Genomic DNA, 25,902 nt, shown 5'->3' on the forward strand with positions numbered 1-25,902 from the left:
AAAAATTCTGTACTACATTTAAAGTTAACTCTGTCATTGCTATTGGCTAAAAAGTACCCTATGACTTTAGCTGGTGCCATACAATGTCACAATGCCACCGTGAGCCTGTGTGTGTGTGTGTGTGTGTGTGTGTGTGTGTGTGTGTGTGTGTGTGTGTGTGTGTGTGTGTGTGTGTGTGTGTGTGTGTGTGTGTGTGTGTGTGTGTGTTTGTTAGCGGCTCCGCCCTCTCGGTCTGCCAGGAAAAGCCTCTTTGTGGCAAATAGGTACCCAAGCTGCCTATTCTCGACAAGGTAAATGTGGTTTTGAATTCTAGAACCCCTGGGGTGTACCACCCAGTTAGGGTGAAATGTGTTTGCAGTCCAAACAGCACTTTTATCTCTGGTTCTTGGCATTATTCACCCCACACACCTGTTTAAATCAGTCTAGACAATGGTCAGTTACCCTGTTAGCCAGTGTGGTCCTGATGTAAAATGTCTCTACTGAAGCCCACTGGCAGCTGTTTCTGTACAGTATGTGTCTGCTGGGGATACAAGTGATAAACCCCAGTTATGCCAATCTAGGGACTATGAGATAAATAAAGAATCCTGAGTCCTCCCTTAATTCTCTCAGTGAGTCTTTGTCGTGAGCCTGAAAGAACCTCAGCTTCCCTCACCGTCCTTGCTGATGTCAGTGCCAACAGTAACACTGTGACCAACAAGTTCCAATAGGTAATGCTACTGAGTATCAATGAAGAATGAAGGAGCATGACTACTGAATCTCCTCTGCTAAATATTAGAAGATTATTTCTAATAGAGCTACTTACTCAGCTAATTGTGTTTGAATGAGATCTGTTTTGTTTCAAGAGCTCCCAGAAAACATCAGGATCTGCTTAGACTCAGACACTCACGTTTAAGTCATCTCAACTCGCATGTTAGGTAGATCTCACACACACACACACACACACACACACACACACACACACACACACACACACACACACACACACACACACACACACACACACACACACACACTCACACACACACACACACACACACACACGCACGCACGCACGCACGCACGCACGCACACACACACGCACACACACACACACACACACACACACACACGTGTTTTAGCCCAACAGGTAGGTGTTAAATTATCATCCTCGTCAGCTGTCAGGTCAGAAGACACCCTCTGAGGACATAACATCACAATGCTGTACCTTAATGCATGACTCCAAATACTTAGCTCCATCAACAACAGCATTAGGAATGAATGCAGCATCGTGTGCCGGTGTTGTTCGGAAACCATCCCTAGACTTGATTTGTAGGTGAGAGTTAGGTGTTGTTCCAAAGTGCATGAAATAAAACAGTTTCTGATGCTTGATAAATAAATATATATATATATATATATATAACTTTTGGAAATGAAGTAATCTTTCTATTTTTATACATAAAAAAATATCTGTATGATTCTCATTTAACTTGCTAATCACCAACCCTAGAACAGCCCTGATCTGTTCTGGTGCAGTAGCGCTGCATCCTAAGGGAAGGACTAATTAGACCCTTAATGGCTTTCGGCGGCTAATCCGACTTGCACAAAGGTTTATCGTTCCAGTGGAAGCGTGAATGAGGACAACAGGGCAGATAGTCCAGAATCTCTGTGGCCTCTGGGCTTATCCATCCAGTCCACTAGAAAACAACAGAGCACATCCTTCACCTCCTCCTCTTTTATTTTTCTTTACTTTTCTTCTTTTTCAGGTGTCTTTATTAGCTTTTCACAGTGACTTTGACTTTGGAGACTGCCACTCCATCTTTTGGAGCTACCAGAAAGTTTTCTTGCCTGTCCTTTGCTGACTGAAGGTGAGCAAATGGAAGGTGTAAGCTTGGATGAAAGAGAAAAAAAAGAGAGGAAGGCAGATGATGGATTAACTCCTAGTTTCAAGAGACTAGCTAGGCTGTGTGACTCTGTGATGAATGATGTGAGGTACGATGCTCTGTAAATATTATTCACCAGTTCACAAAAATGAGGCTTTTGCTGAAGCAACACCCCCCCCCCCCCCCCCCCCCCAAACATGAATGAAATACACAGGCTGTGCTTAACGCATTGGCTTCTGTGCTCTCACGTGTGGCCCCTCCCACCTCATTCAGACTCCTCCCCTTTGGGTTATCTCCCTTTGAGGCAGCAGAGCCTTAGAAACAGATCACTTTTTAAATCATTCATGAACACTCCCCAGAAAAGAGAGGCACGCAGAAAGCTGCAGAATTGCAATGAGGAATGTGTCATTGTTCCCCTCATATGCGATGATTTATGACACAACGCTTGTAACTGATTTGATAATCACGGTTTATTTCCCCCCCTCTGTAAGGAAGAACGTTATAGTCAGCAATTTTGCCCGTTTTCCTTTCATTTCCCATCTTTTGTTTCACAGATGAATATTTTTCCCCCTCCTCAGTTTCCTCAATACATTTTTCTTTTCTTCTCTCGCCTTCCATCCCTCGCATCCCATAAATATCATCCTAAAAATACAAAATGCAAATAAATAAATAAATAAATAAAATAATGAAATAAATAGAAAGAATAAAGCTTTTGCAATGTGCCTTACCCTACATATGATGACGGGAATCTCTTGATACGGCCAGAGTGCTCTAAAACTGAAAGGCGCTCTGGGAATTGTAAGTGGGAGAACGTGAGGTTCGGGTTGGATGTCCTTGGAAAAACGCCTTGTTTTGCGTCAGCCACATTAATTAGCATAGTATTATTACAGGCATGGTGTGATCACAACACACAGCCATCTTTACCGTGGGACTGCTGCTGTCATTACGAGCATGTTAATGACCCCAACCCTAGCCCAGATAAACAACTCATCAACATCATCATGAGGGAAGAGACACGCACGCTACCCCCTCCAGCTGACAGAGGTTCGTACGTTTACTGCACCTGGGTGCTGGCTGCAGGGAGCAGTAGAAGGTGCTGTCCGTGGTCCTGAACTCCTGCTACCGCACCCATTTTGGCTCACGTTGAGGAAGGCTGTTGTTGGTTTAGCTTTAAGGAAAGAACAAAGAACGTCTTGACTAGCAGAAACTAACTGTTAGCATTAGCAACTCCACCACACAGCATAACTGTACCTTCTGTAAATGTGTGACTCAGCGTAATACACATGATAGCCCCATCTACTAGAAAACGTTTGTTTCTGCGCATAACTGTAGTTATCGTCCATTTATCGTTATAGAGGTGAAATCCTCAATATATCATGATGCTGACTGTAGGACATATCGCTCAGCTTTAGCTTTGGCTAAATTCTACTTCATAAAACAGGAGTGCAAGAGCTTTTATTCCCACAGAAATCAACTCACAAAGGGTTCATCCCAGAGACCACAGCAAAAGTGTTGAAAACTTCAGTGAAATTGGCCTAATTGCTAGAAAATGTCATGAAGACACTGACTGTAGAATACATCTCAAGTTGCAGAAAGTAAAAAAATAAACAATGAGCACTATTGCCTTATACTGCTTTAAAAATAACTTTATGGAAAGACTCATCTTTATCTTGTTAAAAGTCTTCCGACTGCACTGATCCATGTCAGCAGATTTAGTTTGGTCCTGAACAAGGTCAAGAACAAAGTGCAAGCATGGACTCTATGAAAACAACATACGTAGTCACACACTGTCAAAGCCAAGCCAATGATGAAGCAGCCTGCAAGTGCAGCATTACTGTCACGCCCTGTCCTGTCTTCTCCTAGGTTGTAGTCTGTGTCTCCGTAAATTGCTCCCACCTGCCTCTTGTTTCCCAATCACCATAGCTCCTGTTCCTCATGTATTTAAACCCCTGCTGTTCTGTGTTCCTTGTGGTGTCATTGTTTCATTGTCCAGCGTGCTTAAATGTAAATCCTGGTTAATCGTTCCTACCTGCCTGCCTGTTTCCTCCCCGGTCTGGATCCACGCCTTTCCTCCGCTCCACTCCGCGCACGTCGTGACAATTACTAACGTTTGCTGGGTGTTGACTCCAAAACACCTCGGGTTCAGAAAGGCTCGATTTCGCTCAGGCAGTAATCAAATTACTAATATCTGTTATTATGGGCTGTTCTTGATTATATAAATCTTGGTCTGCCAGCACACGCTGTCTAATCCCTCTGTGAAAAAAGATGAACACAAAATGTTAAAGTTGAGATATTTTTAGAAAATTTGTTATATTTTCATATAAAATATTTGTGGTAATTGTTGCTATTTCCTAGACTAAAAATGAGTTAGACATTCTGTTTGCTTTTAGACAGAAAAAGCCTTCTCTGACTAATATCGTTAGAACCAATGAAATGGATCAGTCATGTCAAATTTCTGCTTTAGTATTTGTCCTTTTGCAGGTGAAATAAAGCAGCAATAAAGTATTTATCATCATTGTGAAACACACTGGGACACGTTGGACTGAATCTGAAGAAAAGCTTTAATTATATGAATTTCTTTCATTTTAAAAGTGTTAATAAAAACAATTGAATATTTATTAGAAAATCAGCACAATTTGATTAGGATTTTATTAATTTGTTTCACACGTCAGAGAATAAAACACCAAAACCTTGTCTGAAAGTGTGTGTTTAACACTTTTTACCAAGAGGAAATACACACGGTCAGTCTTCCCCAGCTTTAGGAGAAATCTGAGTTCATTTTATTAATTATATAATAAGACCAAACACTTTCCTCTAAAGTGTGTTGCTGAGTGCTTCTTTCATATCTGGATATAAATTCTGAACAATTTTACCACAAGAAATTAATTTATAGAGCCATTAAATACAAAATGTCTTAATTACTGAATGGAGGGGGAAAACACACTCTGCTCAGAATGTTAAACACTGTCCTCTTTTTCTGTTTTTTCTCCAACAAAGTTTAAGTCCTTGTACTAATTGTCTTGCTAAGTGCACAAGTGGGCTTTGATGCTCTCCTTTCCTCCTTCTCCTCCTCCGTTTCGCACCCCCCCCCCCCCCCCCGGCCCGCGGCTCCTCCAGCTTTTCTCCTGTTATGACTAATGATGTTCTTTCAGTCTCAAGGTTTCAGTAGGATAATTATATTAACCCTTGTCCTCTGGATGATCCCAAACTCAACTCCTCTTCTCCAGGCGTCTTGCCTCTCCACGGCCTCGCTGGAATGAAACTTTAACACACAAACAGAGGACACCATGGTGCCCACAGTGCAGCTCTGCCCCAGTGTGGGTTTTGTGTTAACAAGTATGTACGTTTTGTGGACTTTTAGAAGATTCTGCATGAATCGTTTCATCATTTAGACGAGCAGGAACACAAACACATAATCAAAAGGATGTAAACTGAATCTTAGGGGTTTGGGGGCATCATTGTGTCATAGCATACCCCATGCATACTGGGACATTTGCTTTTATTCACACATGAGCTTCAGTGAGATCCATTTTTTCATTAAAGTGTTTAATGTGGAGTTGGCCCACCCTTTATAACAACATCAACTCTTCTGGGATGACTTTCTTTCAGATCTGTGAGGTCAATCTGGTGTTGGATGAGATGGTCTGGCTTGTAGTTCTCACCAAACTCACTCATCCTTGTCTTTATTAACACCTGAATTCACTGACTTGGAGGGTTGCCTCAAGATTTTTGGCCATTTACTGTATTAATTTATGGAGACAGTTTATGCGGTGTTGATGCCTATATTCTCTTTTCCTTGCCAAGAAGTCCTACACACAACACACAAGAGGACTAGCTTTAGTGAGCTCTGAGTTTATGGTTATGTAATAGTCCTTCATTGCACAAAGAAACTTTATAAAATATAAAACTGGAGTTGGCCTACAACCACAGGAGGCTCCCAGACTCCCATGTTGCAGTTTTTTAATAGCCCAAACAAAGACATAATAAATCTCCCGAACTTCAACTATTATTTTCAAAGTTCCTTTATTCATCCACTTATCAATGCTCCCTGACCTGAAAACTTTCTGGAGGCACCCCCAGGGCCGGATTTAGCCAGCCCAACAAAGGGGTGCAGGTAGAATATCGGGGGTGGGGTGGGTGGGTGTGTGTGTGTGTGTGGGGGGGGGGGGGGGGGGGGGGGGCAGGTCTGGGAAATAATCTTTCAGGTGTCACATACCCCCAAACCCCTAAAATGCATAGAAAACTATGCTATCATCATTGCAGTTCATCTATCTATCATCTATCTATCTATCTATCTATCATCTATCTATCTATCTATCTATCTATCTATCTATCTATCTATCTATCTATCTATCTATCTATCTATCTATCTATCTATCTATCTATCTATCTATCTATCTATCTATCTATCTATCTATCTATCTATCTATCTATCTATCTATCTATCATCTTTATCATCATTCTTTATGGCTTTTAACAGTCATTACAGCATCAGCCGCCTGCTTTTCTGTGCTAAAGTCCCAACAAATCCGTCCATATCCAGGCCTGATGTTATGGCCTTCTCGTGAGCCAGAATGACTACATTTCTTTTTCTCTCGTGTAGTGTAGTATGGCGGAACGGGGTAAGGACACGAGACAAAGAGGAGAAAGAGCTCTCGCATGATGCTGCTGATATTCCAATCACAAGGGAGGTCACAGACATGCGATGGAGCTGAGGAAAGGCATTCTTACACCCATGTAGATATTTGCAAACAGTGGAGAGGTCTACAAACTCTACACTATTGTATCATCATCAGTCTTTTTGAATTATTTCCCCAACATTATTTTTCCAACAAGAATCTCATTGGAAAGTTTCTCGCTGTCACTTCCTGTCATTTTCTGCAGAGGACTTACATGTCAGGATCCAGAAAAGAGGGAGACTGAGGTTGAAGGCAGTTAACTGCGTTCATGAGATCAAGATTGCTTTTGGAGAATCTTGTCTCCATCTCTACAATGACTATGTCCAAAATGTTGAGAAGAGCTCTCTTCAGAGCCTGGCTAGGAGTTGTGGAGTCTTCTGCGTGGCCCACAGTGGACATTACAACACTACCTGTTAGCAGTGAGCTTGTTTTTTTGTCTTTTAGAAGCTGGTGCAGGTGTGCTGGTTAATGTCTCACTTTCCTCATCTCTCATCTGCTTCAAAGCCTGCAGAGATGATCTGACTACTTCTGAAGCACAGCACAGGTCAACAGAGTGAGACTGCAGCATGGAATTTGCAGACTTGAAGGAACCCAGAACTTTTAGGAGGAATTTTCCTATTTCAAAGAAATCGTGCCTCCTTAACATCGTCAACATTCCTGATGCCTCTGTACAGATAAACAGCAGCAGCTCTGTCTGTAACCTCTGACAGGACAATAGCATCCTGATTCTCCACAAGGCATTTGGTCACATCATGGTGGCTTGTCCACCTGATCTCTAACAGTCGTTTCAGGGAGGGAACGTCATAGTCCTGTGAAACAAAATGACGGTGGAAAAATGAGTGTAGAGATCCTGATAGATCAAAAAAGGTTTTTGCACATGGCTCTGCCTGCATTGCATGGACCACTGCCAAGTGCAGCTGGTGGTTGTAGCAGTGGATGTAGGGAATATCCTTCACTACCTTCTTCTGCAGTAAGGTCTGAACCCCACCCCTGAGCCCACTCATGACAGAAGCTCCATCATAGCACTGACTGATCATTTCAGCTGCACTATAGCCTGAGTGTGAGAGATGCTCAAGAATTTGGGTGTTAAAAAATTCAGCATTTAACTGACTGATTCTCCACATCTGTCCCTAGTTCCATCACTTTTAATGCAAAACCCAGCAAAATCTGCTTTGTCATAATTATCTTTGATCTTTTTTAATACCATTTTTGCCAGTGTTGCAATAATTGAGTTTTGTATGTTGTGAGAGGCGTATTTAGCATTTTCTGGGATGTCTTTGTTAATTTAATTAAATTTGGAGTCTTTTGCCCTGCAATGGACTGGCTCTCCGTCCAGGGTGTACCCTGCCTGATTGCCCATTGACCACTAGAAATAGGCACCAGACAACCCCACCCCCCACCCCCACCCCACACACACACACACACACACACTTCACAAGCCAGTTGTTTTGGATGGTGTCTGCTGATGTCATTTCCTACTGATTTACAACCAATCAGTGAGAGTTAACTAAAAGTTCTGCTCAGCGACTCTACCAGGTCTTTCCAAGTACCTACCCCTAATCAGGTACTTCATTGGTTCCTATAAATTGGCCCGGTAAACGACCCGTTCGGCCAACCCGCTGAAGTGGAGACACGTGCATGCTGGGAAGCTCCAGTAAAATTACTCTGAAGATCAGTGGTATATTTCTTTTGAATTGAGCATTGTCCACCATGTTGTGATGGCCTTTATGGAACATCAACCCAACACATACATCTTGGAAATGCACATAAATTACCCCTCAAGACTTTTTTGTTTTAACCCACAGAAAAGCACCAAACCGCAAAATACACCAATTTGTGTGGAAAAGTACTAAACTGTCTACTAGGATTCATTTAGATCGACATTACAACCTGGATAACATTTTGTATCTGGGTTTTTTCCATAATCCAAAGGTTTTTTTAAGTTTAATGCTAAACCAGCCGATTGAGATCCTATAAAGATTTATTTTGCCCTTGGGGGGTTTAGAGGCTCAGTGGGAGACCACAGAACAGGAAAAATCTCCCAACCAACTCCACATCAGCCCAGAGTTTCTGCCTTGTCATCACTATTTTCATTACTCCTTTCACCCATTACTTCTTCCACCTCGTTCATATCTTCAATAGAAAAATGCATAATGAACCACACATCTCACACCAAATCCCGCTCACCCCAGGTGTTACTCTTCACATGAGCTTTCATTAAAACATCTTCAGCTACAGTGAGGACTCTGCAGGGAGGTTACACACTAATATCCATGCCCCACACTGATCTGAGAACACTCGCAGATGGGCGAATCCAAGCTGGACGCTGTTTGGTGAAAGAGGCACCGAGGTACTGTGACATGGTCGCTTCGGTGAGACTGTGTCAGCTGCTCTGCGTCATTTGTGCTGAATTAACATCACAGTTCATTTAAGGTCTTGAAAACACGCCCACCAAGTGCCAGGGTGAGCCCCCACTGTGGTAATTTACTTTACAGGGTGCATCTATTACTGGGTGATACCTTTCAGCAAAATGTTATTTTAAGCACAACCTTTTTTATTAGTATCTCAGGGTGGCGTTGCTGATGCGGTGCTTTCACACAGCATCCCACATCCGCCTGTAAACAAAGAGAAATTCAACAACGCTCCACTTACTGTTGTTAACATTGATAACAAGTGTTATACTGGCTTATCTTCCTCCTCATGGTAAGATTTCTGTTTAAATGTCAAAAATTGCTCAGATTTACGAGTTTGAAGTGCTTAGCAGCTCTTTCTGGTCTGGTCTGATTGAACTCTGCCCAAGTGGTTATTCTTTTCTTAGCCAGCCCCGGGGTTCTGGTGATGGTGGAGGCCTAGCTGTTGTTTTCAGAGACCATCTTCCATGAAGCTCTATAACCTCTGGTCACTTTGCTTCCTTTGAACTGCAGCTGATTAAAGTCGGGCGTAAGGACCCGTTCTACTGTGCTGTGGTCTATCGTCCACCTGGTCCAAACAGTTCTTTCCTTCAGGAGTTTAGAGACTTTCTATCCTCCACTGTGAAGCTGTCCAGACTGGTGATTGTTGGTGACTTTAACATCCACGTTGATGATCCCTCTGATCACTTTGCCATGAATTTCTCCAGCCTTATGGACTCCTTTAGCTTTACCCAGCATGTTTCTGGCCCCACACACACCAGGGAGCACACTCTAGACCTTGTTTTTACCCTGAGTCTAAATGCTGACAGTGTTTGTCCTGAGGACGTTTATATTTCGGATCACCATTGCATTTTCTTTAACTTGTCAGTTTCTGCGTCCCCACCTCCTGCTCGCCGTATGGTCAGTTCTCGTTTTCTTAATGAGAGCACAGCTAGCAATTTTTCTGCTGCTTTTGATCCACCCTGTTCTTCTGATAACGACCCAGATTCCTTAACTTCTCAGTTTAACGAGCACTGCCTCTCCATTCTGGACAACATCTGTCCTGTCAGAACCAGATCAGTTCCTGCAGTGAACCCTACTCCCTGGTTTAATGACAGCCTTCACAGCCTGAAGCGCCAGTGCAGAAAAATTGAGCGTTTGTGGAAGAAAACCCATCTCCACGTCCTTCTGCTGCACCTAAAGGATCTTCTGACATCCTTTAACTCTGCAGTCAGAGACGCTAGGGTTTCCTATTTCTCCAACCTGGTGTCCCAGAGAAAAGGGAACCCCAAGGTGCTGTTTAACACCATCAGCAGCATCGTGTCTCCTGCCTCTCCTACAGCCTCAATCCACTCTGTTACAGACTTTGAGAACTTTCTGTCTTTCTTTGTGGACAAAGTCAGTAAGGTTAGATCTAGCATCTCTCCTTCAGCCTTATTGCTGCCTGTCCCGACTCCAACCAGGCCCATCATCCTAGATAGCTTTGCTCCTGTTTCTTTGCCTGAGTTAACCAAACTAGTTAACTCTATGAAGACCTCTGCATGCCCCCTCCACATCTTACCCTCATCTTTGTTTAAAAGTGCTTTTCAGTCCATCGGTCCCAGCGTGCTCTCTATAATTAATGCTTCTCTGGTCTCTGGTCAGGTCCCTGCTTACTTTAAGAACGCTGTAATCCACCTGCTTCTTAAAAAACCGAGTCTCGACCCCTCTCTCCATAGCAGCTTCAGACCCATCTCTAAACTTCCGTTCATCTCCAAGATCTTGGAAAAGGTTGTGGCTAAACAACTAACAGCTGGGGGGGGGGGGGGGGGGGGAGATGAACGTAGACGTAGTTTACAGTCCATGAGCCCGCAGGCCTGGCGAGTCTGTGCCAGCTGACACTGGAGTGCAGGAATATGCAATTCAACACCAGCCGGCAAAACGCTGTAGTGGTTTGGAAAGAACCTAAGCCAAACTGGAGCGACCCAGAAGTTATTTCTTGCACCACTAAGAAGTACCAACATCATTTAATGTTACTCTGTTATCGGGTTTAGAAGGCTAGAGGCTAACACTGAGCTAACGGTGAACTACAAAAGAAGTTGGCTCTAAAAATATCTCAAGCTACTTTTTAAATTCCCAACAACTTGATAAAATAGTTGGATGTATGTTTCTACTGATCACCTTACTGTGTATGACTCATCTTTACTTGTTATCTAGAATCTTCTGGCGCTGGTGCGTAACTGGCAACAGCCATGAAACTCTCGGAACAGGAGTGAGAAAATTACTGCAGTAACCAAGTTTGACCGCAGGATGTCATTTTTACTTAATTCTAACATAATACAACTTCAACTTTTTATAGTTGAAACATAAAAATACGTAGATCAACAAGAAACACTGAAATAAGTGTGAATAACCAGATAAGGTCCTTTCTGAGGACGGTATGATAAAAGGTCAATGGTTCGTATTAGACATGGCACCTTCCAGAGTCCTAGAAGCCCCTCTAGGAGCTTAACAACACAATCGGTCATTCACCCATGCACACACACATTTACTCCCTGGTGATGACAAGCCACTGTTGAGTGTGATAGCCAGCCAGGTAGCAAGTTGACAGAAGCACGCTGCATGCTCCTCCTCCGCCACATTTGTTTACTTGGAAGTCACATTTTATCTAGAGATATTTTCCATCTGTGCCTGGGTGAAAAGCGTAGTAGTGTGTAGTTATTGCAAACTTTAGAAGAAAAGATTTAACACCAAAAAGCTGTCATTATTAGCAATCATAGCAGTTTTGTTGCTGGGATTTTTTTTAAACAGAATGTGTTTTTTTTTCTTCAAAAACCATCAAATGATGAAGCGAAAGTTGGTGAAATACAAGGTCCATGAATTTGAAGCATCATCAGACTCCAAAACCCTCAGATGCATGTTATTTGAGAAGTTCTGATATGACCTGATATGGAAAACTCAAATTTATCATCTTGATAAACTATTGGTTCAGTTTATGAATTACCTCATATTTGAACAGTTCCCAAAGAAGAAGTTCCTCTAAAAGGAAGAAACATTCCTGAGTTCAAATTAAAGGCTTTAGCAAGCTACGTGCTTTCTTCATACGCATTAAGCATCACAGTGACGGTAACAAAACCCCTCTGTATAATGTCTGCATATTACTTTCCCCCTGTAGTTTGAAAGGCCAGCGAAAACAGAACACAGCTGGCATGTAACCCACACCTGAACTGTTCCAGTATAAAGCTCCACTGCTATGATGAGAAGAGTCCTCTGAGGTCTGGCGGGGAGAACAAGATGTGCCCGGCTCCATTATTCTGCAGTTTGGGCTTGTGCATACAGTGCATACTTCAGAGAGCAGGTATCTTAAAGCAAGAACCCAGTTTGCATGCTGCTTTATACGTGACCCAACACGACCAATCACAGGGCAGCGCTCATGCCTGAGCTCCAGCTCGGCACGCAATAGCCATTTATTTTATGCTGTGTAAATAATTTACCTACAAGCTTAGTTCCACAAAGTCCCTCTTGGTCCCTCCATCTATCTCATATTAAAGTGCACAATCACAAACTCAGAGACCTTTTTTAAACTAAAAGCATACGGTGCTGAAATAAAGAATTATCCCCAAAACACCGGGGAGTTCACACATCGCCATCCAGATCACAACGCGCGCACACACACACACACACACACACACACACACACACACACACACACACACACACTACAAATACACACAAAGTGTCAGATGCAAAGACAATCAAGGTCATTCCTCCGCTCTGAATAATTTAAATCGCCTCTTTGCTTGACATATTACGCTCTGTTGGTTTACTTTGCTTTTCAGGACCTAAAAACAAAAGTAACCTTTGAACAGTAAATGTAATTACAGCAATATGTTTGATTGTGTGTGCAAGCGTGTTTGTGCCGGCGTGTATGTGTGTGTGTGCGTGCGTGCATGTGTGTGTGTGTGTGTGTGTGTGTGTGCTGATATGTGTAATTTTGTTTTTTTCCTTTTGACACTCTAAAGGCAGATTTAGAATTTGATGTGTTGAGGGGACTGCAGCGCCTCCCTCCGGTGTCTTTGCAAGAAACAAAATGATAAAAGTATCACTGACCCGATTAAAAGTGTGTTTTAGTTATAAATAGCAGCTACCTTCTTGTTGCAGATTGCTTCCTGTTGGCTTCCGGAGATAAAGTTTATGTTCTCAAGGGTTAACAGGCTAACGGGCAGTCTGAAAAGAAGCCCAAGGTGCATTGTTGACTTCCTAAACCAGCTCATCTTCAAAATGAACTAAACATTCATTTCATTACATATTTATATTACATTCTAATTGCATGGGCTTTTTTGTGCAGAAATGTGAATACCTCGTCACCAGAGGAGACACCCGGATGTCCTGGAAGTCCACCAAATTACTTCTGGTGATATTTCGGCCTTTAAACAATCATGCAATGCAAATTTTATGTCACTAATTAATAAAATGATGTTTGTATTAACTTATTAGAAATGTTAATGATTGGAGATTTTTCAGGATTGCATCAATCCATTGTCACTCAGTTTCTCCAAGCTGAGCCTGTTGACAATGTTTTCTTTAATTGCTGTGACAATACGTTTCTTAATTTCAACATTTTTTTTTTAAATAATGCATTTCTACATTCACAAATGGCCAGTTTCTTTAGCCCTGGATGAGCAGCTCACCCAACTGGTCACTCTCTATAGGTTGTTGAAGCATTCAGTTTTCTCATCCTATAAAGAGGAACTACTCTACTAATTATTTTTAAATATGGCAAAAATAAAATAAAAATTAAAACTATACATTATTATTACTAAAACATCATTATTAGTTTTACATTGTTTCTACTTAGTATTAAACATATGAAATATGACTCAAATAGAATTCTTTTCTTTTAATAAGACACACATTGTGGTCAATAAAGATGTTTGACACAACTTCTCACTCAATGTGTTTTCTTTATTTTCACCACCATTTACATTGCTAGATTCTCACTGCAGGCATCACATTTATAAATGAACACATGTGGTGTTAGGTACTTAACTAAAAAATGTGAAATATTTTCTTCAAAATAGCCACTTTCTGTGTTTAGCACTTGTTCGCCCCTTTGTAAATGGTCATGGTCATGAAAGTTAAGAAAACACACTGAATGAGGTTTGTCCAAACCTTTAGCCTGTACTGTGTGTGTGTGTGTGTGTGTGTGTGTGTGTGTGTGTGTGTGTGTGTGTGTGTGTGTGTGTGTGTGTGTGTGTGTGTGTGTGTGTGTGTGTGTGTGTGTGTGTGTGTGTGTGTGTGTGTGTGTGTGTGTGTGTGTGTTTTGGTGCCACCTTTGGAATGGGAGGTTTATTGTCACTAACTGACATCCCAGTCACAAAACCTGAGTTGTCATCCGCAGGTGGACCCTCACACACAAGTAAAGGTGACGCAGAAAGACGCTCTAAGCGTGAGAACATCAATGCTCCGGTTGAAAGTGCACCGTTTAGAGACTCATCCATAAAGGTTAAGAACCGAGAAACTGCACAGCAATAGAGTGGAAAAGCAGAAAGGGAGAGTTGATTCAGGAAATGTGTCTAAATGCAGTGTGTTAGTGTGTTGTTTTGCAGCTCACAGTATAAAATGACAGATAATGAGCTTGAGAGCAAAGATGTGTTTTTAAACTGTCATCAGTTCGGCTAATACTGTGAGAGAGTGGGAGGAGCTGACAGAAATGTGAGAAAACGATTGAAAATGAGGCACACTTTAATTCCTACTGCAGGGATGGTCGGGTATAGATTATCTGTTTAGTCTGGAGGGAGAGTGGAAGCGTGCATGAAAGGATGGATAGTGGAGAGAAGAAAAAAAAAGGTGAGCTGTGGTAGAGAGAGGAGAGGGAACGTTTGAAGAGGCCATGGAAGGCTGCACTCGAGGAAAATCGATCCTCTTCCTTCAGAGAAAGAAATTTATGAAGCCGGAACATAAACGCAGTCATGTCCAATTAGCTCGTCTGAATTTATGAGGTGAGACAGGGGGAGGAAGTAGGAGGAGACGGGGTGATAAAGACTTCAGCAAAAACCAATAAGGCGTGCTGCTGATCATTGCTCTCCGCTTCATAAACCTCCCACCTCATGCTTGATCACCTCCTTCTGCACCGGGGTTACGCTGTGTTCGAGGGCTTCCCCCCAACTGGATGCTAACTTATGGGTAAATGTACAGATCTCCTCCACATGGTGTCTAAAACTATGATAAGAACAGAGAAAAAGTTCCCTCACACATTGTAAAAATATGATTTGTGATTATGTAAAAGAGAGTTCGGCCATCCAGATGTAGTAAAATATAAAGAAGCAACATTGTTAGGAGAGAGATCTGAAGAAAGCAGAGACATTCTGCACTTATGGATCGAAAGTTACAATTACCATAATTCCCGGACTATAGAGCGCACCTCGATATAAGCCGCACCAACAAAAAAAAGTTTTCTACACACACGCCGCACTCGAACACAAGCCACAGCGCAGCAGCCACAAGCAGGTCTCCTGCGTGTGGCGCATGTACGGCCATAACATAAGATAATTAGACAGAAAGATGCTGCATGGAGGTTTTTCGTTGTTGTTTTGATTCAACAAAACAAATTTTAAACACGGGTGAGCACTAGCATTCATATTTCTGGATGGTTATCAAATAAAAACAGAACTGACACGTTATTACCAGTAATTTGCATGTTTAGAAGAAAAGAACAGCGCTGACACAGCATTAATAAGCCCTGGATGATTAGAAAATAAAAACTGCACACAAAACATGCCTGGTTAGTAAATAAACAACTTTATTGGTCGTGGAATGACTTTTACATTTCCACTAATCACATAAGAGTTCCCTTTAAAATCAGACCTAAAGTAATCAAACAGACCTTGTGGTTACAGAAATATATTCATTCAAGTGAGGGCATGTTATTTTCAAGCAGCTTTCTCAAAAAAGACCAAGTGCCTAAAGAGTTAATTCATATTTTAACAACTATTTTGTCTCCATAGTATCCCAGAATAATTTTTTAAGAGAGGAAACTTCAGACAGCATGGAAGACCTGTCAGGAGCTGCTTGCTGTACTTGTTCAGGTTTAAAACAGCAGAAAGGTGTTTTTAACACTTGAAGCTATTGCTTTCAAACTGGTTTCCTTGGTTTTTGAGCCCAAAACTCCAGCAGCTTCACATGAGACAGGACTCTGCTGCCCCCTTCTGGCCAGAAACTGCACTAAACAGTTTAGACCATTCAGGTAAGAACCAGTGTGCCTGTGGCTTCTCTAGCTGCTTCATAGACCCTTTTACTGTTTGTAAACAATATGACGTCAGCGAGAATGCGCGCGCTGCTTGGCAACAGAGAATGGCGTTGTTTCAGGCTTTATCAAGCTACGCTGTGGGGTTATCACCGGCAAATCTTGAATGTTATATTATTAAACTCACTTTAACGAATGGCATCAGACTCCCGGATCCCTGTGGCATTACGGAATGGGTGGAAGATGTAGGTGCGTGGCCAGATATCACCCAGTGGCCCGATATATATACGTTTTTAGTGGAGAGGCCCAGTAAGTACACACGTGAGAAGCTACGGGCATACAAATCGTTAGATGCATACAACTATGTTGTCTGTGGCCACGTACAGAAAGTAAAATATCACGACATAGACTCTGAGTTTTGCATCTTGAAGGCAGAAGTCCTTCCTAGCCAAAGACAAGGACACAAAACTGCTACGTACGAGGCTTGGGTCATAGTAACAAACCAGAGAACTACGTCTTCACAGCCAACTGTACCTGCAAGGCAGGGTGAGTGTAGCATAGGTTTCTTTTTTAGCGTGCTCAGAGTACAATCGTGTTAATTTTAGAGAAATACAGTTTATACTAATATGCAGTGGGAAAATACAGATGAATTAGAATGAAATGTTAATTTGAAGTATGAAATAAAGCGTATAAATTTATATGTAACCTTAGGACATAATTACCTTATCTGATATAAAATGGGCGCTACAAACTCGAGCATTTCTGATCGTGGTTTCCATCCAGTTTTCATCAACCCTTTGATGGCCTGCAGCCACAGACGCCTCCGATTTTGTTGAAATGGATGTGCTCCCTTCGGAATTCTGTAAAGTTTCAGTCCACTGCTTGAAGAGAAGCGATTCTGGCATCCACAACCCGACATTTTTATGTGCTCAGAACTTCAAAACAAAGGGTTTAAAACGCTGTTTTAGTATCGAGTGTGAATGAGGAAGCCTTCACTCTCGTTGCCAGGCTGCGCGCGCAACTGTTGATGACGTAGGTAGTAAAAGGGTCTATTGGTTTGATGTGCAGGTAGCTCATGTAAGGATTAGCAGTTAGTTTTTTTCAGGTTGCTGACCAATACTAATAAGCAGAAGGAAGAAGTTTACTTGTCTTGTTGGCAATATGACAAAGCCTGGAAGTAAAGGGAAGAGGGTAATGTCTGTGGAGGAAAAGCAGCTAAAACCAGAGTGAACACTGGCGCGACCTCCACCATAAAACGCAATTTTACAATAGTCATTAGTTTTTTTGTTGGTCTGGAATTACTGTTAAATCACACAGTCAATTTCTCAGTCCAAGAGGTTTCAACCAAAACCCAACATACCTAGCCTTTTTTTCACTAGGAGTACTGTTAAACAACCAATTTCTCAAATCGAGGGGTTCCACTAAACCCCTTCCCTTTCAGCCACTAACAGTGACACAGTCCAGAGTGCTTAACCCTTTTGATGCATGAATTATGAAATCTTCAACCATGATTTTTTTAACAAATACTTTCATTCATCTTTCATCTTTGGGTGTGAATGAAACAAATTTTACCAATATTTTCTGTAACATTTAATCATTTGCATATAATTTTACTACATGTCCACCACAATGGACAGCGTGCATTCTGAACATGAAACATGTTGGCTGGACATGTCCACATGGAGGGGCTCAAATGCAATAAAGTCTTCAACAGCTGTGCTTAATAGCAAAAACAAATAAATAAATTACAATTTTGAGAATCTGTCCACTGTACTGACCACTTTGCATCAAGGAGTTAATTTCTCTTTTTCATGTTCTGGTTTAAGTTACCTTTGAGGCCTCGACTGATAAGACCTTATTAGCTCAGAGCACAGCAGCTGTTGTTTGGGTTATTTTGAGCCTGGCTGTGCTCTCTCTCTGTTTCACATCTTCAACCCTTTTTTCTCTCCACCGCTCTGTGCTTTCCTGTAAGCATAATACATTTGTGACGTGTCAGCGGTTATCAAAAGTTTGTTTTCCATCAATTATCTTATCATTTTCAGATCATTTCCACATTTCCTGTATTGACATTTCCATCAATGTACAATTTTTACTGAAAAGGTATTTTGTCAGTTCTTATTTCCCCATGTAGACACCACACCGTCTCTTCTTAGGCCTGAGGTGAGGTTTAGGCTCACGAATCTGCTCCCCAACTGTGTCTCTAAGCACAGCGGGACTCACTTATCAGCCAACCAGTTTAAAAGTATGACCACCAACTTGAGATGTGTGCAAATGATTTGCCATATCCTTCTTTCGACACGAACAAGCAAGTCCAGACACTCTCTCTTCCATTCGAACAACAATTAAAGCAGACAACATCTAAGACAACAAACAACAACAGCAACTGATAACTAGAGCAACGTTTCTATTTCTCCAGCTAAAACACTCAAAACCAAGCCAAACTCAGACAGCATTCATCTGCCAAACATCACTTCCGGCGGACGACACCATAATTTGAATCTCAATAGTTATCATACCGGTTTACTTCTATTTCTTACACCAGAGCTGTATTTCTAATTTCCGGCTAAAATGCACAAAACCAACCAAACTCAGACAGTATTCATAAACCCAGCTCAGACGGTATTCAGAGAATCTGTCCATACATCACTGGTACCAAATTTAACCTCTGGTCACCTAGGATTCCTCTCGGTACCACCAAACAAACAATAAACAACAAACTAGTCTCACCAAATCTCTCCACTCAGGTCTTGAGTAGTTCGTGGATCCGCATTTCCTCCCAGTGACGTCAAGACCCTCACACCGACCCCCCAGCAAAACTCAGCACTGGAGGAGATTTAGGCTGTCGACAGTCCTCCGGCGTCAGTTCTTGGCGCCGTAAGGCGATGGAACCCCGGCTCTCGAAGGACCCAATTATGTTCTGGATTTTATCAGTGTGTTTGTCAACAACCCATTTCCTGATCGAAGAGAAAAGGAGAGACACATTAAGCAACAAGTCAACCAGTTACAACTGTGGCAAGTGCACGAGGCAAAATGCCCGAACATCTGGTCACAGACTTTATTTAAGCAAAAAGATAAGAAAGAAATGGGAGTGAGAGAGAGAGAGAGAGAGAGAGAGAGAGATTGTGTGTGTGTGTGTGTGTGTGTGTGTGTGTGTGTGTGTGTGTGTGTGTGTGTGTGTGTGTGTGTGTGTGTGTGTGTGTGTGTGTGTGCGTGTGCGTGTGCGTGTGCGTGTGTGTGTGTGTGGAGTCAAGAATGTGTGTGTGTTTATGGGAAGAACAATGTGTGTGTGTGTCTGAGTGTGAGAATGCTTCAGGACGTTTGTTAACAGGATTAAGCAACGGAACATAACATTTCCACAACTCCTTGTCTGAATGACATTGTTAGCTTTGAGACCTGCAGCTGAGTTGTTTACAACTGTTGTAATTCCACTTTCAACCAGTAGGGGAAAAGGCTTTATTTTTTAGGTTTGGCTAGTTCTGTCGGTCTGAGTGTGAACAACCGAACATCCATGGTGTCTGTGTGTTTTACAACTTGATGTAAGTGGTGCACAACAGCCCTGAGCAGGATAAAGCAGGTAAAAGGCATTCACGGATGGATGAAGATGATTTTCAGTTCAACATTGTGTCATCAGCCTATTGTGGTCTGGTGTTTGGAGCATTTATTTTCCTCAAAAGAAGGATGTGAAATCTTGTGCCCATTATGTGACAGTACAGTTGGTTTTTATTCTGCTGGTTGAGAGTTTTGCATCTCCGAGGGGGGACACTGGGAAGCTGGCCTTCCCCGTGATGCTTGATGGAACTCAGAGTAGAGCAGAGGAGATCACCTGCCAGAGCTGCGTCACATGTCATCACAGGTTAGAAGACATGAACAAAGACCCTCCTTCTGCTCCTCTCCTCTGAGTTTCATCACTTTAGAGGCAGGCAGACTGTCACAGCTTTGACATAGCCGCCCTGATCTGGGCTGCTCTGACTGCTCAGCCCCATCTAAATCCCCCTTTATTCTCTCTTCTCAAGCACATGTCCACAACCCAATTTACACAGTGTGCTCCTCGGTGAACACTGGTGCAGCCAGCAGAAGAAAGGGAGCTAAAAGGCATCGGCCACATGGGCTGAAATAGGAGAAAAACTCAGAATTAAAACAAAACAAAGAAAATCGTGAGTAAAACAAAACAAAATGTAGTTGGAGAAAAGAGTATAAGGGGAAAAGATGTGATGAACGATCACCCATGTGATGGTGAAGGATAGATAAATATGCGTCAGCTTCAGTAAAGAAGCAGATGAAGCCCCACTAACTGCTTTTTTTGGCTCCGCCACTACAAGACTCCCCCCTTGATGTTTGTTTATCTTTCTTCTCATTTATCGCCGTAATTGCTGCATCGCTGCTCTCTGAATCGGGCATTCCTAGATCATTAAATACTTAAGGCCAACATGACTTTAGACAGCGGGAATAACACAAGCTTGCACATAGATACAGGTATGCACATTAACTGAAATGTATGCATGTAGTTAAATAAAGATAAATGTTTCTTCTCTCTTGTGTAGGAATGACCGTTTTAAAAAGGAACTGATCTTTCGAGTTGCCACAAGCATCACAGAAACTGCACTTAGCAGATAAATGAAGAGAAACACTAACCCTTAATTACAGCTGCTAATTAAAACTTCAACTTATGAGTGGTTTCTAATGTAGGCTGGAATTAATTTGACTTCCCCATTTCCCTTCTGTTTTTTCAAACACCTCGACTCCCCCTTCCCAGCTTCCCTCATTGAATCTCCCTGCTTCTCCCCTCTCTAACTAAACAGGCACGTGTCTGATGGATCCAGCTGTCCAAGTCTCTACTTCCTTCAGCTCCCGCTTTTGTGACTTTGCAGCGAAGCCAGACATCTTGCACATTAACATACGATTGTTCCCATGTATTATTTGTGCGTGTAGGGACTGAAAAAGAGGGACGGGGAAAATCCCAGAGCAGCCTGTCATCTGAAAGAGCAGGAAGAGCCAGGAGACTCGAAAAGGTGGTGTGTCACATCGTTCATGTGGAAGGAGTGCAAGGCTAGGTAGTCTTTACGGGCTGAGGTCAGAGAATTAGGTCAAGGAGAGAACGTTTGCAAGTTGAAACTTTTTAAAATCTAGAATTTATGTTTTGGAGAGGACATATGATGCAAAACTCACCTTTTGCATCAGTTTGTGCCTCTGTACACACTTCAAACATGAAAAAAGTCCATCAGTTTTTATTGCGTGTCTAAAAAAAACTGTTTCAAAAAGTCCTCCGGTATAATGTCACAAATGGGTAACTTAGTTTAAAACCTCTCATAAGATTAGTACTTTACGCCGACACCCTCTCGAATGTCACAGCTTCTCAGCTTACAGCTGCCTGAGTGGGGATTGGGTGGGCATGGCCAGCTCCAGCTTGTTTTTTTTAAAGTGACTGAGCCCTGAAATGGCTCATTTTGGAAGGTACTGAAAATGTCAAGAATTAAACTTAACTTGAGTGGGATTTTGCGCAAAAACCTTCAATAACATGTTTTGTATTGACCATAGAACTAGTTTTACTTAAAGATGTGAATGACTAGTTTAATCAGTACATTTGCAGTGGTCTCTATAAGGACTGAATGCCTTGTAATTCGTACAAGTCAGCTTGAGGCGAAAGTAGCTTCAGACAGATTTGGAGTTTATCTGAGTCCTGGTATTTGGACATCTTGCCTCTGATTAGCTAACTCTACCACTGACTTTGTTTGTTCTGCAACGTTGATGTTTTATCTCCACAAATAATACAAGCCTGAAGGAGTCCTGCTGAGTGGTGGATTTGCTAATGCTAACAGTTAGCTTCTACCAGCCGATGTTTTCTGCTGTTTCCTGGATGCTAAACCAATAACAGCCTTCCCCATGGCGAGCCAAGACAGGTCAGGTGACAGTGTGACGTAGATCTGCCAGGCTTTTCAAATCCTTGAGTTTCCATCTATGTTCTATCAAAATCTAAAGCAGGTGATAGGTGTAGGAGACTATTTTCATCTTCAGCCTGCACAGAAAACTCAGAGTGACTGATTATAATCAGAACTAATCATTAAAACTGTTTTTTAGTGAACCACGCCTTATAATATGCAGGTGTTTGTATGACATGGCCATTATGCCTGCAAGAGCTAAACTAAACAGCACGACGCCTCTGAAATCACAGCGTTCTCCGGTATCGATTTAAACTACAACTCCAGGATCCTGCAGTCAGCAGAGCCTCGGCGTGCGAGATGAGACAGATGAGATTTATCAGCAAAGACGCAGGAGATGAAAAGCAGTGATATGTTCGGCGCTGTCAGTCACTCAGCGCGAGCATTAGTCACCACACGTCCGCTTCTCTGATCTGTTGTCTGTCATCGGGACGCTCAGACAAATGCATCACAATCACACAGAGCTAAAAACACACACTCACACACATCTGTCTCATCTGGCACACGTTCACCCACACGGTTTTCTCCACACGCACAAAAAAAGGAGATGTTCAATTTCCTCTTGGCTAAGTGGACAGCTCGTGTCCTTCAGAGTGCAGGCAGGAAACTAGGCTTTGTTGCTGGATGGATTCTCCGTGGCACATCCTGTCAGCACGTCCAGTGATCAGAGAGAAACGGCGGTAATTTATGGGACCGTGAGTGAGCGCGTGATGTGACACTTTTTACCAATCGTTTGTCTCCACTCCTTCTTGAGAATGTTGGGTTTTGTTATTTTGTGTATGTAATGTAGCAAAATTACTGCTGAAGTTGACAGATTGACATTAAACCGCATACCCCTCCAAATAAGAGATAAAAAACAATAATAAATACAAAATTGGCAGAGCATTGTAGATTAGAGTGAGGAGGGAAAATTGAAGCAGTCATCTCGTCAGAATACAGAGGCCATTCTTTGAATATTTGATGCAGACGGATAGATGTTCACTCCAGTGGAACAAACTGGATTGGAGTCCAGTCGCTCATCTGGAAAGGGCTGTAATTTAAAGTTGTACTTGCAGAGTGTCCTTTAGATCCTCATTTCCTCCCCGGCACACCTGGGCCCCATACTGTGCCGAGGTCAAGTGTGCACATGTGCATGCACACCAAGGAAAGCTGTCATTGAAAACAAGACAATACATTAAATAGCTTGTTAAATTGCTTCTTAAAGTAAAGCCCTGCGACGAACTCCGTGACCCTGCGTGGACAAGCAGGTTCAGATAATGGATGGATGGAAGTAGAAGATTTCACTGAACATTACTGAGTTTTGGCTATAATTCTTGTTTTTAAAATAATTCTGAAAACATTAATGCAGCTGCTCTTGGTTTTTTTTTTTCTTAAATGCAAAAATGTTCCAAATAACAGCAGAAACATGTTTATTATTTGGTTTTCATTTCTAAAAAACCAAAATATATGTGTAAATGCATGTGTGTGTGTGTGTGTGTGTGTGTGTGTGTGTGTGTGTGTGTGTGTGTGTGTGTGTGTGTGTGTGTGTGTGTGTGTGTGTGTGTGTGCTTGGATCAGAAATGAAAATATTAAAAAGAAGCTTCCGGTTAATTTGTGTTTAAAAGTATAAGTAAGTAAGTAAAAGTACAGATAAAGGGGTCAAACAATTACCAAAGTCAAAGTGGAAGCATGCAAGAAATATTTGAAATAAACAAAAGTATTAGTGTATGCATTTTCAAATGTACTTTAAAGTAAAAAGTATTCAACTAAAATTTAAATATGCATTGTGTGTAGACGTGTGCTGTTGAACATGAGGGAGGCAGCATGTAAAAGTACTCTTCCTTTGAAACTTTTTAGAAAAAGTAGTGGATTACATAGTACCGACAGTTGCTTTAAAATGTAGAGTAAAAGTAAAAAGTAGACCGCAAGAAAATCACTTCAGTGCAGAAACAGAAGAACTGTAATTAAGTACAATAATCAAGTACTTTTCAGTCTCTCTTTTAAAAAATGTAGTTGATGTTAAATTATATTTAGCTATAAAATCAAGTGTGCTTGTTCCAGAATAAAATTTTAGAAGATTCTTTGTTTGACGTGACATCGGGTCAGTTTGTGATGACAAGAGAAGATTCTCTAACTAGATTATACAAGTAAAGCAAATAACTACAATACATGCATAAATACAAGCTCTCCTAGGGACACCTTTTGTTTTCAGTGATTATTCATCTTAAAACCATCGTCTGCATGCTACGTTTTCTAGATGTCTCTGCTGGCTGAGTTTTTAAAGCCCAGCTCCTTTCAAAAGAGCTCAAAGTGATCGACACATTAATTAAAAAGCTTTACATTCATTTACTATAAGCTGACACACTCATGAAATGCCTTTTTTCAGTCAATCCTTCTATAAGGGAGTATTGTGACTTTACTCAGTCAGCGCGTGAAAAGCAAAGCTGCTTAAAAAAACCAGAATCAGATGGACTGGCAGCTGTACAAACTCCGGGAGCAGACATCAAAACAGAGATAGGATGCCACAGTTCTGTCAGTGACTTCTGAGACAAAAGTGAGTCTATGTGAGACCAAAAAGTGACAGTTAACTCAGTAAACCCACGCAACACAAGATCGGGTCTCAAGGGCATTGCATAAGACAGGTGTTGCATAAATAAGTCAGTTTTGGAGGTTTGAAGCTTTTCTTGGCGCTGCTCGGATATTTTTTCAGCAAAACACTGATTATTATCGTTTTCTTCGTTATAATGTGCAGCTATATTTCAGGTGTGTGCTCTTTGATCGCTCCAGATCTTTGATTATCAGTGGTTGCTTTGAGTAGAAAAACATTCCCATTAACGCTGCACTAACAGGCATCAGTTCCCATCACCTCAAGTGGAGTCAGAGGGTCACGTACACTCTTCACACGGGAGCATTTCATCTCACATGTGTCGACTGTCTGCTCTAATCCCCTTTAAGGTGCAAGTGTAACCTCCACGCCTCCCAGTGCCTGCTGATTGATGGGAACCTCCAGTGCCAGTGTGAACACAACACCACAGGCCAGGACTGTCAGCGATGCAAGAAGGGCTTCAAAGCCAAGTCCTGGAAGGCTGGTTCCTACCTGCCCCCACCCACTGGAAGCCCCAACACCTGTAAGTATTAAATCAAATCTGCCTTTACTCTAGATCCAGTCACACTGACGCCAGGGCTCGAGCTTGTTAAAATAAGGATGAATATCACTTCAAAACTGCAATAAAATGTCTTTTAATCCCTCAAAAATAAGTTTTATTCTGAGGTCCTGCATGAAAAAAGGGACACACACTGAAAGATGATGACAAACACCCTGAGCTCTCAGAGTTTCCAGGACCTAAGTGCAGATCTGGGATCAGAGCGGTGTAGCGACACAGGACTGAACAGGGAGGAAAATCCTGTTGGAGAGTCACAGTAGCTCACTGTGATAAAATAATAATCTAGGGCAGCCCCTCCCCACATTTCTCCTTTCTCACGCACACACATGCACACACAAAAGGAGGCAACAGCGGAAACACACACACACACACCTGTGCCCACACTGGTGAGAATGGCTCTATTGTCAGCTTTCCTTTTTGGCTTAATGCTGTTGTTTCCGAGCCACTTAGAGCGGGACGGACACACACCTCCAGACGGCATCCCAAGCCTTTTACAGGCTCCCGAATCCCATTAGTGGCATTTAAAATTTAAAGTATTTTTAGCTCGAGTTGAAACGCGACACAAGAAATGGCTACAGCTCAGTTTGAGCACCACGCGCTGCATTTTGCATGCTTAGCAAGTTTAACTTTAAGGCCAATTTATAAAAGAAATGCAGGAAAAGCTAATTAA

General features: G+C 42.0%; 1 protein-coding gene across 1 annotated transcript in view; it reads left to right on the forward strand.

The window, feature by feature from the left end:
- ntng2b (netrin g2b) overlaps nucleotides 1–25,902 on the forward strand; it is a 124,493-nt gene that overhangs the window by 41,451 nt on the left and 57,140 nt on the right. The window contains exon 4 of the mRNA XM_015943031.3: nucleotides 25,024–25,196. Coding sequence (XP_015798517.1) covers nucleotides 25,024–25,196 — 173 coding nt within the window. The remainder of the gene's footprint in view (nucleotides 1–25,023; nucleotides 25,197–25,902) is intronic.

The sequence above is a fragment of the Nothobranchius furzeri genome, chromosome 6 (assembly GCF_043380555.1).
Source record: "Nothobranchius furzeri strain GRZ-AD chromosome 6, NfurGRZ-RIMD1, whole genome shotgun sequence".
Taxonomy (NCBI): domain Eukaryota; kingdom Metazoa; phylum Chordata; class Actinopteri; order Cyprinodontiformes; family Nothobranchiidae; genus Nothobranchius; species Nothobranchius furzeri.